The sequence below is a fragment of the Paramisgurnus dabryanus genome, chromosome 5 (genome assembly GCF_030506205.2).
Source record: "Paramisgurnus dabryanus chromosome 5, PD_genome_1.1, whole genome shotgun sequence".
Lineage (NCBI taxonomy): Eukaryota > Metazoa > Chordata > Actinopteri > Cypriniformes > Cobitidae > Paramisgurnus > Paramisgurnus dabryanus.
Window position 1 is genome coordinate 41677202 of NC_133341.1, and position 15587 is coordinate 41692788.

At 36.7% G+C, this 15587-nt stretch overlaps 1 protein-coding gene across 5 annotated transcripts in view; it reads right to left on the bottom strand.

Annotated features, from left to right (window-relative positions):
• doc2b (double C2-like domains, beta) overlaps nt 1-9147 on the bottom strand; it is a 276973-nt gene extending 267826 nt beyond the window's left edge. The window contains exons 1-3 of one of the 5 annotated variants that reach the window (XM_065284219.2): nt 8951-9147; nt 3850-4048; nt 712-802 (exon numbers count right to left, since the gene is read on the bottom strand). In XM_065284219.2, coding sequence (XP_065140291.1) covers nt 712-788 — 77 coding nt within the window. In that variant the 5' untranslated portion in view covers nt 789-802; nt 3850-4048; nt 8951-9147. Of the gene's footprint in view, nt 1-711; nt 803-3849; nt 4075-8950 lie in introns of those variants that run through there. The other 4 variants (XM_065284217.2, XM_065284215.2, XM_065284218.2 and 1 more) reach the window with 4 other exon arrangements.
• Nucleotides 9148-15587: the final 6440 nt, after the last annotated feature.

The window sequence follows — 15587 nt, forward strand, 5'->3', positions numbered from 1 at the left end:
AAATTTCACTGCTAAAAACAATGTTATTTTGTGTATTTGGTATAATACAATGTGTTAGCGTGGTTAATGGTTAAAAACACATTATTTTCCACATACCATACATTTTTTGTAGTTCCAGATATCCTACCTTCCTTAAAACGCTCTGATTTTGTACAAAGCTCATCGATTTGGAAAGCGCTGTGTCCCTGATTGGCCAGCTAATCTATACGTTGTGATCGGCCTGAATACCTCGGACGTCCGCCAGAAATGTGACGCTCCTTACCATGTTTGAAAGATTCGCTCACAATGCAATACTAACAGGAGTTAACTTACAGGCTGAAGCGTGAGGAATTATGATAATGTCAGTCTTTACTACATCAGCAATCCCAGGAATTAAATTGTTGCCTACAATCCGTGTGTTTGTTGTAGTCCAAGAAAAGAGATTTACGTTAAAAAAAACCTCACATCATCGTTTACTTTGGGGTTTGCACTTTTTGCATATGGTTAACATGTGCTAATACACACTTACACACCAATGGAAATGTAAAATCGTGAATCGGACAATAGTTGCTCTTTAATGATTATGCAAACATGATGGCATTAAAAATTATTAAACTTTTTTAAATTAAGCCTATATTTTCTGATGCAACACACATTTGATTGAATAAGTTATCAAATAATGCACTGAAATGTAATTCTTCATGCAACAGAAGTTGAAAAAAGCCTTCTTACTTTGCTCTTAGGGCTAGTTGTCGGTCATTGGGACACACCCACTGGTCATTGTCACTGCCAAACATTGTGTCTGTCATGTTTCAAAGAGAGGCTGCAATACATAATAATAAAATACACCAACTTACAAACCAATCGCATGATTTAAGGTGTATAAACATCACATACAACAGAAGCAAGAAGAAATAAGCTTGGCATATATAATTCTTTGAAATATTAATACAACACTCCTGAAAGCTTTCACCTTTAATGTCAGCGCAACAAACACAATGACAGAGAGATTCACTGGCTATGACAGGTGTTATATGTTGTGATAGAGCTTACATTTGACTATAATGTAAAAGCAAAGGGGCATGGCTCAAATGATTATGAGATTATCATGAAACACAAACATTTAAAAAAGTTAAGTTACCCTCCATTTCTTCTCAATGTGATAGGTGCAAGATGGCAGATGGGACATTGGCACATTTATTTTGGTTCCCTATTCTTTATGATTTTTGGTCTAACATTTTTGAATTGTTTTCAAGCGCATATGGAGTAAACATTCAGCCCGACCACAATCTGGCCATTTTGGGCTATTCTGATGTTATGGACACTATCCCTCGTACTCATCAGCACGCGCTAATGGTAGGCTTAATCGCAGCCAAAAAGATTATACTCCTCAATTGGAAAACCTCACAAGCACCTTGTTTTCAGAGATGGTTAAATGAGATGCTTCATATCATTCAAATGGAACAGCTACGTTTTGGTGAGCTTGGCGCACTAAAAAGATTTGAAGCCACTTGGGGACCTCTCTTGAGTCTTTTGGAAGTTCAAAAATAATATACTCTGTAATCATCTTCTTTTATTTTTTTATTCGTACCAGTTTTACTTCTCCAATGGTGATATTACTGATTTACAACACAACTGTGAATATTGTCAGTTATGCCTACTCTCAATAATTATTATGTATATATATTCACTGACTGAGGCAATCCAGATGTTTTTTTGTTTTGTTTTTTGTGTGTGTGTGTGTGTGTATCGTTGTTGTCTACTGTTGGTTGTTTATTTATGTTTCTGTGTTTGTTAATGCAACTTTAAAACTTTAAAGGGCCCATGTCACAGGACTTTTTTAAGATGTCAAATACATCTTTGGTGTCCCCAGAGCACATGTGTGAAGTTTTAGCTCAAAATACCATATAAATAATTTATTATAGCATGTTAAAATTGCCACTTTGTAGGTGTGTGCAAAAATGTGCTGTTTTGGGTGTGTCCTCTAAAATGCACATGTGCAGATCAAGTGCAAACACTGATCACAATGATGGTGGTTTGTTGAAATTGAAACTCAATTGTTCTGTGAATTATTTTCTCTCTGCACTAAATGGCAGTGCTGTGGTTGGATTAAGGGGTTGGATTATTATAATAAGAGCTCCTTATGACATCATAAGGAGAGCCAAATTTCAACGACCTATTTTTTCATGTGCTTGTAGAGAATGGTTTACCAAAACTAAGTTACTGGGTTGATCTTTTTCAAATTTTCTAGGTTGATAGCATCACTAGGGACCCAATCATAGCACTTAAACATGGAAAAAGTCAGATTTTCATGTCATGGCCCCTTTAAATAAAATATATATAAAAAAAATAATAATATAAAAAAAGTTAAGTTAAACATCAAAAACCTAATAAATAAATAAGTGACAATATTCATTATCTGGCATAGAATAATATTAATATAGAATAATATTTTAACCCATGTAAAGGTACAGTATATATGTACTAAATAATTCATGAAATGAAGACAAGTTTAATAAAAGAAAATGCAACAGAAACTAACTATTGCAAAAGCAAACAAACAGAATTAATTTATCAAAAATTTATTTTGAAAGAACTGCAAGGGGGGTCTCAACAGAAGTGGTCGCTAGTGGACAAAAGAGATGGATTTAAATACAAGGTGTAAACGGAATGTGTGATCCGATCAACCAAAACGCATCTTAATAACAGGTAGGGATGCACCGACTTTTTTGGAATATGAGTACGAGTACTTGCATTTCAGTACTTGTCGATACCGATACAGAGTACTTAATAAAAAAACATGATTTAAATTTACATGTAACAGCTTTAGTCATATAATTTAACAAAAAAACAAAGGACTAGTTTTCCAGTTTGTTGTAAACTCTGCCTCTTTGGACAACACAAGAGGCATTAACCCCTTACACGCCGCTCAAACATAGACATTTCTCAGACCGTGGTATCGATTCCAGGTATCGGGGGACTTTTAACGAGTACAATTACTTTTGAAAATGTGGTATCAAGGCCGATACCAGTATCGGTGCATCCCTAATAACAGGTGTAAACAGCCCCTTACATACTAGGATGAGCCCTTTCCGGAAAATAAGCCATAGTCCTGGATTTATCTAAACCCTGTTTGGGAAACTGACCCACAATGTATTGGTGTTAGTTAGAAGCATTATTTTTCTAAAGTTCAATTTTTAATACATTATTTATTTTATAAAATGTCATAAAACTGGGCCCCCCGGCATCATCTTCGCAGCCCCCACGTTTGCGAACCACTGCCATATGGATTGCCAGGTACAGTACACTCTCTCTCTCGAGTCTATTTACATTTCCATGAGAACTCCCGTATGTTATTTAACGCTGGTGCAAAGGCACGGATGACAAAGCAACAATGAACGCTTGGTGACTTATCAGACTTCACAGTTACCTTAAATACAGTAAAGGCATAGTTCGAAAGTCTAGCAATGTAAATGCAGAAATTTCATAAACTTAAAATCCTGCTATTCCCCTGAGGAGCATGCATGCAGATCCAACAATCAGATTTCTTGTCAGAACATGCAACACAGATGCATACACAACAAAACAGCAGCAAGATTCCCAGTACCTACACTGTCAAAATATTTCACACGCTGTAGAGGAAACACCTTATTTAAGAGGACTTACAGCAAATTACTCTTCATAAGCAATGACCCAAACACACAAGCAAGTCCCAAATCCCCCAATAACCTCTGACTCCTTATAAATTAATGGGAAGCAGTAAAAAAACAGGACTCGAGGACAGGACTCATTTAAGATGAATATATTCTGGCAGATGTTCAAGTCAAATTATAAGCACTCAGTAAACAGACAAAGACAGCGAGTGTTTACCTTACAAGAGTCAGCGATGAAGTACTGTCACCTCAGGCTGTCTATGAATATAAGCAACAGCAGAGGAAACCAGCAGTAGGAAACCAGAGCCTGTGTAAACTTCTCACGCTGATCTGGGAACAGATTCGTCACAGCTCTCCGGCACTGGATCAAGTCACATGACCCGAGAACAATTCATCCAAAACATCCTGCTTCTTCACTGATTAGAATGATTGAATAAAGCAACAACAAAAGAGTGACGGTGAGAAAACCAAACTCAGACAGACCTCATAGGTGCTAGAGGCTAAAGGCTTTACTATTGACCCGGCCTTTACCATCAGTCAATATAAATCATGGTAATCTCATTCGTTAGGTCTGCGGTAGCAGTAAACGGGTTAGAAAAGCAAGCATATTAAAGGATGACTACATTGTAAAAGTTTCTGCGAGGAGGACAAATGTTTAGTTTGTGGTTTAGTGGTGGCTATGCAATTTGGAAAATATATATAAAACTCAACCAGTTTAAGGGTGCTTTCACACATACACTGTTTAGGTCGGCCCATATGACGTGTCGGTCCGAGGACGGTTCGTTTGGCTCAGTGTGAACACAACAGCCGCACTCCGCTGTGCACTAAACGGTCGCTCCGAGACTCGCCGAACTTAGGTGCGACCCATTTGTGATGTGAACGCTGCTCGACCTCGGGCCGAAACAAATACAGTAAGTTCTCCTCGTGCTTGAGCCACTAGGCTTCCGTCGTGACTCGTGACGTGAGCCGGGTGTTATATTGTGGGTAAACAACAAATAAAGCCATCTTGGTCCGTTGTAGATATTCACTGTCTCCTGGCTGTGTGAGCTGATGATTTCATACATCCATAGCTGTCCTCCACACACAAAAAAATAGTGACACTTTCATTATTTTTAGCTAAAGGCTCAGTGAGAAGGGCTTTAATAGAGTAGTTGCGCAATTTTGCGTTAAAGCAAAGAAACTTTGCAAAGACGTGCATTGCTTATCTCCATATCTTGCTAGATTCGCGCTTCCTGTCAGGCTGGTTGTCATGGAAACGTGGGGGGTGGTCATGGGGGTAAGCGATGTCAGAGACCAATGACAGCGCTGACCATTGTCACATGGTCTACGGTGTGGCGTTTCGAGTACGATAAAAACAACATATGTGAACACAAACAACACTAACTGAAAATGATACAATGTAATTTGGTGTGCTCCGGGGCCGCATCACAGTGTGCACCAACATGTGTGAAAACACCCTTGTTTGTTTGTTTAAACGATTGCAGAAATTTGGTAAATAAAATGTTCAAAGCAATAAAATCAAAGTCTTTAAAAGATTATAGTGGCTTTAAAGGGTATATGGGCACTTAAGTCACACAAATATATTAATGTTTATGCATTAGATAGTAAAAATGACAAAAAAAGTGGCATTTATTTTCCATAACAGAAAACACTAGGACACTTCAAAAGTGACACACAAACAATAAATAATTATTTTAGGTTTCAAACAATAGATGCACAGAGCACTTTCTGGTTGTCAAATACAGTACTATAGCAGAACTAATGACATAAATTTAAAACTAACTTAAACTAACTAGGCTTTAAAAAATGGGATCAGAAAGAATGTGACCTTTAAGAGTTGTTACTCTGATATTTATTTCTGATAACAAGCTAAATAAACAAGTAGATTACGATTAGTTCAAATTATAGCTAAAGTATATTAAAATCTACACTGAGCTAACATTACTGTGTAAGATTAAACGGGACATATCATGAAAATCTGACTTTTTTCCGTGTTTAAGTGCTATAATTGGGTCCCCACTGCTTCTATCAACCTAGAAAATGTGATAAAGATCAACCCATTAACTTAGTTTTGGTAAACCATTCTCTGCAACCATGTGAAAAATAGGTCATTGAAATTTGGCTCCTCTTGTGATGTCAGAAGGTATATATCCCCCCTTAATCTGCTCTATCCAACCACTGCACTTCCATTTAGTGCAGAGATCAACTCATTTGCATTTTAAAGGACACACCCAAAAACGTTTTTCTCAGTCCTACAAAATGACAATTTTAACATGTTCTAATAAATTGTCTAAATGGTATTTTGAGTTAAAACTTCACATATGTATTCTAGGGACACCAAATATTTATTTGACATCTTAAAAAAAATATAATGTTAACTATTGATCCGTCTTTCGGACGAGACGTTAAACCGAGGTCCCGACTCTCTGTGGTCATCAAAAATCCCAGGATGTCATTCGAAAAAAAAGTAGGGGTGTGCCCTGGCATCCTGGCCAAACTTGCCCCAATGGCCTACTAATCATCCCCATATATACAAATTGGCTATATTTCTCTGTCTTCTCTCCACTGATAAGCTGGTGTGTGGTGGGTGTTCTGGCGCAATATGGCTGCCGTTGCATCATCCAGGTGGATGCTGCACATTGGTGGTGGTTGAGAAGATTCCCCCTTTCATATGTAAAGCGCTTTGAGGTCTGCAGAAAAAGCGCTTTATAAATGTAACAAATTATTAATCGCCTGCCAAACCTCCCTTCACATAGCAGTGATCCATGATCGGTGTTTACCCTCGTCATTAGGAAACCAAAAAACATTTGTTATTTTCGACAAGGTATTTGTTAGGAGGGGATTGATACCACTTTTTCATTACCGAACCAGGGCTCAAAATTAACTTTTTTATTTGGTAGCACTGGTGCTCCCAACTTTAAAGAGTTAGGAGCACCAGCAAAAATGTATCCAAAAATTAGGAAGCACCAGAACTACAATGTATAAGTTAGTAGATTTATTTTATTAAACATTAAACGCCACAACTGGGCTTTACACATCCTATGGCCAGGATTTGAAATTTGGTCTTTTTTGCTGCATAGATTCCTGAAATAATACCCAAATGCTGTTTAAATAATATAGCAGCAATAATAATTTAACAATTACAGGTAACATAATTATGATTACAATAGAAAATCTAGCAAACACGTAAAACACTGATTGATGGTGACATTACAAAAGTGACCCTAATATAGAAGGCGAATATATATTGGTATTGATAACTGCATTACCAGGATGCTATTTCTACTAAATAGGCAATGTTTTTAAAAACATACCATCAGCATTGTCGTGTTCCACCTCAACATGGAATACAAGGATGTTTGTCGGATGTCCCTCAAGCAGTATGCGCACATACATCATCAAACACTATTTGACAGGTCGGTGTCTCCATCAATAATGAACACATTTGTCACGACACTTCTCGTGTTTTTGGCACTTTCGCCATGTTTAAGCAAGGTCTCGGCTTAAAATGTGTGGATTCCGCCACCAACGCTGTTTTACCTGCAACCTCCGTTTCACAGGATTTACACAGTAACACCGATTTTCATAGCGGAGCCACTCGTAATCTTTAAGCCACTCTCTCCGAAAGGTTTCACCTTAAGCCTTATTTTCCGGTGGGGAAGTTGCATTTAAATTCAGACTGTCGTTATGAATTAATATAGTAGTAACATTGGCTGTAGTCGGCTCGTTTTCTTCATGCTCGCGGTTCGTCTTTTTACATTTTCGCGCTTTACGTACCAACATAGCACAGCAACAAGGAATGATTGACATTCATATTAGCCAATCTGCGCTCTTCATTAAACGCAAGAACTTAATGGTGAAATTTGATTGGTTATGTAATGTTGGAGAGAACACTGAACCTGGAACAGCACACAGCATACACAATCTAAATCAAGTCACACCACAACAAAAATAGGCAGTTGCAAAAATGCTCCCAAATATATTTTAAGGTCGCACAGATTAAATTCTGTCGCATATGCAACCAAAACAGTCGCAATTTTGAGCCCTGCGATCCAAATTCGATACCTGAGTATGACTGAGCAAATAAATAGTCCAAGTACATTTTCACTTCTTTGTGCAAAAAACGTGCCAGTTTCGTCAAATACCTTGACGAAATTACTGAATGTTTTTAGGGCTGTAACGATTAATCGCGCAAATGCGCATTTTCTCAATTAATGAAATTTCTGCACATTCCAAAGCCAGGAGACGCTCTCGTGCAGAAACTCCCTTTGTGCCACCGAAGAAGTAGCATTACAAACGCTATTCCAGGAAATGTCTATAAGGATATTTATATTTCTGTTCTTCAAATTGTTTCAGGTAATTTCATGATAATAAAGAATATTTTGAATGTTTTTGTGTAATGAGTGTTGCTTTTTTAAATGCACGTTATAAACTCTGAATCGATTTCAGACAGGCATTTTAATGGGACACGCGATTAATCGTTACAGCCCTAAATGTTTTGCTTTCCTAAAGATGAGACAGCGTTCATCGCTATGTGAAGGGAGGTTTGGCAGCCGATCTGTAGTTTACATTTTATACATTATATAGTACACATTTTACACAGTAACATTAGCTCAGTGTAGTTTTTGATACACTTTAGCTCTGATTTGAACTAAGGTAATCTTCTTGTTGTTAATTTAGCTTGTAATCAGAAATAAACTAATGTAAAATGAATTTGTTGTTGTTGGTTCTTTGTGGAGTTTACCGGAAGTTACCTTTGTTCCACGAAAGCCGCTTGTTTATGTTGTTACGGCTGAAAGCGTCGATATAATACAGTACTATAATACTACTCTCTAACTCTAGGGGGCGGTTTCCTGGACAGGGTTTTTAGATTATTCCAGAACTAGGACTTGGTTATATTAAACAAACCTTACAAAAAAAACAATGCTGGTGTATCTTGAAACAATGGCACTGATATATGTTAAATGTCAGTGCAAGCCAAGTGTTTTAAACGAAGGCAGCTTAAACATGCATTTTAAAATTGGGGAATAAAATATAAGCACTGTACGGGAAACCTCACCTAGAGGTTTTAACGTAATACATCCACTACAAACGACCATGACAGCAGTTTGCTTAAATTGCAACCTACGAATACACAACGTCACTGACATAACGTTAAACAGCATGACTGACATTTAATGTATTCAATAACAACACAAGGCAAGGCGAAATCAACAACTTCACAGTGAGATATAACGTTAGTTTTCAATACAATTGCGTTATTCTCTACCAAACAACACAGAAGTTTACAACACAAATGCAACAAAAACGCTACTTACCGTATAACGGAAAAAACGAAAGTTTGTTCTTCACAGACTCGCTTTACTTTCACTCATCTGTCTTCTGCGGGTTAACAGGTGTGCACAACCCAGAATCAGCAAGAGTAACAGAAAACCGCTGGATAATGATGGGACGATGTTTTTATAATTTACGATTTGGGCAGCAGGTCATAATCCTAATGTTTGGTAACGTTACCTGGTTTGTTTAACAGCCAGCCACGCAAGAGTTTATTTTCAACGACAGAGCGTGAGAGGAAAATCTGCAGCAGCAGATGCATGAGCTGAGCACGTGCTCCCTCCCAGGTAAGGAAAAATACACACAGAGGAAATGAGAAAGACGATAATTTTCAGATATTTTGATTGTGTGTGCACATGTGTTAAACAGAGCTCAGAAAGAAGTTAATTGCAGATAACGTAACTGTTACAAATTTTAAAACATTAAAATAAGCACAAATTTTATAGTACTAAAAAACTACATTTTAAGTAAAAGTCAACAATTTATCAGGAATTTTCACTCTCGTAATATGAAAGGAATTTTAACAAAACATATATGGATGACAAAAACATAACTTTAGTCCTTGATTATGATGATTGGTTGCGCTGCATGTGTATGTGACCTCATTACATAGGTATTCCTGCGCCAGTATTGAATTTTTCTACAGAACTAGATTATTTGGCGGAGGAATAGTTCTTAGCAATATGGGGATGTTGTAACTCATTAAAATTGAACTTTATTTTTTTTTAAATAACACACATATTTTACTTTTTAAAATGAGTATGGGTCGATCTCGGGTAACTAGTTTGTTATGTTTTGGTAACAGGATTGAAAGTAACAGGACTGAGTTATATTTAGCAAATACATAAAAAACAGCTGCATTAAATGTGTGCTGGTAGCATGAAGACACTGAGCAAATTCTAGTGATTTGATTTTTTTTATTAAACTGATAACATCAAACATGACTAAAATGTGCATATATCTAAAATATTATGAATATTCATAGCAAAGGTGGGATATGGATCCACAAATTAATAAATAAAATATAAATAAAGATATCTAAAGAAATGTTTTGCTTTATATTTAAAAGTAAAGTATAGAGATAGAGAGCAGGGATGGATAAAAATGCTGTTTTCAGTGTTCTGTGTAGTTTTTATTAATGTTTTAAATTTTATAGTTTAAATTTGGTGTTAGAATAACATTCATGTCATGATACTTTGCTTAGTAATACAATTTAAAATATAATCTCCTGGGCACAGAAATGGCACCGATTTGGTGGAATGGCCCTTAAGCCCGGTATACACTGTGCGATTTTAAATCGTAATTAAGTCCATGTCACACTATATGATATCAGTTTCCATCAATGTCAGACTGTACGAGTTTAAAGACTTTTAAAAATCGGACGCACGCAAACAAACGCATCCGCAGTTTTACGTCATCGATTGACGACGGCTGGGAAAACGCACGCTGAAGCGAAGGCTAACAAACCGAAACAACATCTACCGTTCATTTTAATCATGACTTGTCTTGAGCATAAAAAAAAGACAAAACGAAGGAGACGAGTACCTGGCATTTGAATTTCCGGCGCGATTTCTCTCCAGGCTGCTTCATTTTATCCTATCGTGGTACAGTGGCGATGACATTATTGTTTCCATAACTCCACAAGTTTCTCCTCCTACTGTACAGTCTACCTGGTTATTTTTTTATATTTGTCTGCGTTGATTTGTTGGTGTCGCCGCACTAATTGTGTCATCGGGTTCTGTGCTTCTATTGGTTATTGAGCTGCCGGTTGTCGTAGGGAGATGTCACACAGCAGGATTGTATCTCAAAATTTCTGACACTGCCAGAATTTTGTCGGAGGATAATTTTGATCGCAACGGTCATTAATCGGCTGTCTGTGAACATGTCAAACTAGCGATCAAAGACGGCAGATTTTAGCCTGGGATTCCAGAAATCGTTTAGGATTTCAAAATTTGTCCCAGACAGCTAAATCCTGGCTGAAATCTCACAGTGTGCACCGGGCTTTAGATGTTTTTGTTGCTGTGTGTTTATTTTATGAAACGTGGCCAGGTATATCGTATAGCCGCCTAATAAAAGCAACATCTTTAATAGGTTTTATGTTTTAGTATCCTTACCAATCTGTTACATTCAGCTCAAGCCGCGCTGGCAAAGTTAATCGATCAGCTTGGTCGTCTGCAATTTCTGGATCAGATTCGGGCTCGTCTTGATAAGGTAGTAAAGGCGATATTATCTCCTGTTGGGAGCTGATCTTCCAAATATGGCAAGGAGCACTACATTTTTGTCACTTGCTTGAGGTATTCGGCCAATCACAATGCACTGGAAAGCTGGCCAATCGGAGCACACCGAGCTTTTCAGAATGACGAGCGTTGTAGAAAACGACGTGTTTCAGAAAGGTAAGGGAATAGAGGAGAAACAATAATATATGTATTAAACCAAATAAACAAAATAGTGTTCTTTTTAGCACCATAATAGGGGCTCTTTAATAAAAATAAATACCTGAAAATATTACACCAGGCAGCTTTTTACAATTCCAAGTGAAAAAGGTACAAAAATGTACATCTCTTAGTACTTGTTTAACAACACCTGCTAAACATATGCTAAACTGTTCGTTTGAAATGCTTATATCTTCTGTATGCGAATGTTGATTCATACCAAAATGCTTTTTTGCATAGTTGTGTTTGACAAACGAAAATGTCTCTGGTTACATATGTAACTGTTGTTCCCTGAGAAGGGAACGAGACGCTGCGTCTCCCTTGCTATACTTCCTGCGTCCGTTTAACGCCGCCTTCTGCAATATTTTAGATAACAATACACTTCCTGGCTTCCACGTCACCCTGTCTTTGTCATTAAGCCTCACCATTGGTTGAATTTGATACACACATTCAGACACACTTACCCTTGGAGGCGTCCCCAAAGTCTCACTGGATTGATGCAGCGCGAGTTCCCTAGAAAGGGAACTGTAACAATGTATCTTAAAAGGTAACACGATGTAACCTTGCTCTCACTTGAAATGTGTCCCCACATTCAGTCCTTGAATTTGAGGGTATTGAACTTGGAAAGTCCTTGAAAGGTCCTTGAATTTGAATTTAACTAAGGTGTGGGAACCATGGATATAGTATGTCTGGAATGTATACACATATCATAAAGATTGTACGGTTTCGGTGGTTGATAAATTGGATACTTCAGTACATAGCATGCGTCTTTGGATGCAGGGTGTTTCTAGAGTAATTTACAATGGCTTCATACCCATTCCATCCAATCATAACGAAACACTGGAACTGTAATAAATGTTGTAACTTGTTTTTTTTTTTAAATCATTATAATACCTCTGAAAAAAGCACACAAACAAAAGCAAAACACAGCAGGTACTCTGGAAGGGACAGAGCATTGCTTAATACCTGCAAAAGGCCAGTCTCTCTCCTGGGTAACTTAGCAACAGGAGTCTGTGATAGAAATGCAGAAAAAACACACGGACACAAGCGCACACACACACACACACACATACACACATAAAATTAGAGCCAAAAAGATCACCAGGCTATAACTTAAACGTTCTAAACCCTAAGGTATTTAACAAAAAGACATTAATGAGAGGTGTAGGTGTCTTTGTCTCTATCTGAGCAACGCAGACACTGGCATTGTGCTTCTGCTGAGCGAGGACATCATCCTTAATCTGAGAACCCTTTAAGACATCTTGATGACAGTAATAGGCTACTTTGATGTAACTGTACAAATATATTTCCAAAATTTTAAATGGATAATGTATTTAACTCATTCCCCGCCAGCCTTTTTAAAAAATGTTTCACAAATTGCCTTCTAGGAAAATGTTCTTCTATAAAACTATAAACATACAAATAAATCAAATAAATGAACAGACACACTGCTTTCAAACAAACAAACAAAACAGGGGAAAAAAACATTTCATCCTATATTTTTTTGTTCTTTTTTATAACCTCTTATATATATAGGTTTCTTCAAAAAGAAAAGTTTTTTAATCTAAAGCTGAAATACATGGGAGTTTTAAATGTTGGAAAAGTTGTTTTTGCTTCAGTTTTTTAAAAATTGGGTAAGATAATATTATCTAGTACTGAATAATAGCGGAATTACAGATTACCGTAAAAACTCGTCAGGAAAACAACATTGGCAGGGAAATGTTTTCTTTTAATTGACGAGATAACTTGTCAATGGCGTGGAAAACTGAAAATACTGTAGTTTTAAATTTTAGAAATATACAAATGCAAATACACAGACACACATACATTTTTAATATGCAGTTTGAATATTATGCATATGTAACTTAATGCTCTGGCATATATAAAGCCTGACTGTACAGGTATAAAGTTTAGTATTTTCATATTTTATTTTTATAATTTGACTTTTTTGTTATCATTTCTTTATTCCTTCTTTCTGTGTCATCTTCAGTTCTATGAAGTCCCACATTTTATCCAAGAACTTGCTGACAACTTTCTTTTTTTTTATTGTTTGCTGGTTGGTAGATTTTTATCTTCCACCTGTATACCACATTATGTTTTGTGTACGTTTTCTTTATATATTGATGACTGTCTGAGCACTTTAGAGAGGAGACAAATTTAATTTGCAGATGATTCAGTGATTTCCGATGCACATGATAGCCATGGATGATTTAATTAACTGGTGTGATACTTCATTTTAAATATTAAAGGTGCCAAAGAATGCATTGAAATAATGTTAATTTGTTCTCTGATATCTAAATAGAAGGTATTTGGCTCGATTAAGTGCAAAAATATCCAGAGACGGTTTTACATGTCCATTCACAACCCTGGGATTTGCCTTTAGAGTGAAATGGTCAATTATTACCTTATTTGAAAGGGTCATGAATAATAATGTTGAGCTCTGCTCTGATTGGCTGTTTCTCAGAGCAGCTCCTTCAGTAGTTCTGTGTATGTGTGTGCAAAAATACCATATGTTTGAGCCTGTATCAGACGAAGATACAGAATTTTAGGAATAATCAATTATTTGGAGATTGTTAATGGACGTTTCTTAGTGGTAAGTTTGTGTTTTTTCAGTATATGAAACTGCAAAACATAACTGTAACATCAATAGTAGAACTTGAGCCTATAAACACTAGCATATAGCGCTAAGTAAGTCACATCTTTGTTTTAGCATTGTAACAACATTGTAATTAATTGAATGTGTAATTTAATGTTGGGGCGTACATCTCGACTGTAACATCACAGTGTTATGCTGAGATCAGCCTGTTTTTTGCATGCACAAGTTTTACATAAAAAGGAGGAAACAATCGTGTTTGAGGCTTATGATATGTCATTACATTAGAAGTAATGCATTACAATATTAAGTTACTCCCCAAAAAAGTAACTAATTGCGTTACTTAGTTACTTTTCTACATTAATATGTTTAGTTTAATTCAGTACATTATTTTATTTTTAAATTGAATAAATTAAACTAAAATGTAACTCACATTACTTTTTTTAAAAAGTAACTCAAATATTAATGTGTACATTTATAAAGTAATGCGTTACTTTACTCGTTACTTCAGAAAAGTAATATTATTACGTAATGCGCGTTACTTGTAATGCATTACCCCCAACACTGGTCATTACCACCATGTAAGTCTTATTATTCATCTATGCCTAAGGAATAATTGACGGCAGGCCGTTGAATTAGAAGAAAATAATGCGCACCCAAGGTGGTTATGCGGCACGACGTGGATTTCGGTTTTAACTGTACTGTATGCTTCTAAAATTAGCATTTTCTACAAGAAAACAGAGACAAAAATATTCAAATGTCAGGCTCTTGTAGCTCAAGTGAACCGACAAACAAATCCATTATTGGCAGCAAATGCAATTAGTTACATCCAGATGGCCCTAAACAAAAATGAGCACATCTCTTAACCCCCACCCAACATGGTATCTTGTTTCTAGCAAAACTAGAATACATTTGTCCATATTCCACTAACAGATGTAACATTTGTTACATTAATAAACTCAAGTAAAAAGCAAACCAAGCTTATATGTATCAGGGAGATCAAAATACTAGTTGATTTATGACCAAATGGATCTTAAAGGGGACATTTAACAGACCTTTTAAAGTTTTAAAATAAATCTTTGGTGTCCCCAGAGTACATATGTGAAGTTTTAGCTCGAAATACCATATGGATAATTTATTATAACATGTCAATATTGCCACTTTGTAGGTGTGAGCAAAAATTAGGCGTTTTTGGGTGTGTCCTGTAGAATGCAAATGAGCTGATCTCTGCACTAAATGGCAATGCTGTTGTTGGATAGTACAGATCCCCTTCTGACATCACAAGGGGAGCTAAATTTCAATGACCTATTTTTCCACATACTTGCAGAGAATGGTTTACCAAAATTAAGTTACGGGGTTTTACATTTTCTAGGTTGATAGAAGCACCAGGGACTCAATTATAGCACTTAAACATGAAGGGGCCCTATCTTGCACCCAGCGCAATTGACTTTGTCAGTGACGCATGTATCATTCATATTTTGCACCGGCGCACAGCGGGTTTTTCCCTCCACAGACGCGCGTCGGCAAACTAGGGAATGAACTTGCGCTCCCTGGGCGGTTCAGCGCAAAAAAGAGGCGTGTTGCGGGGCAAACCAT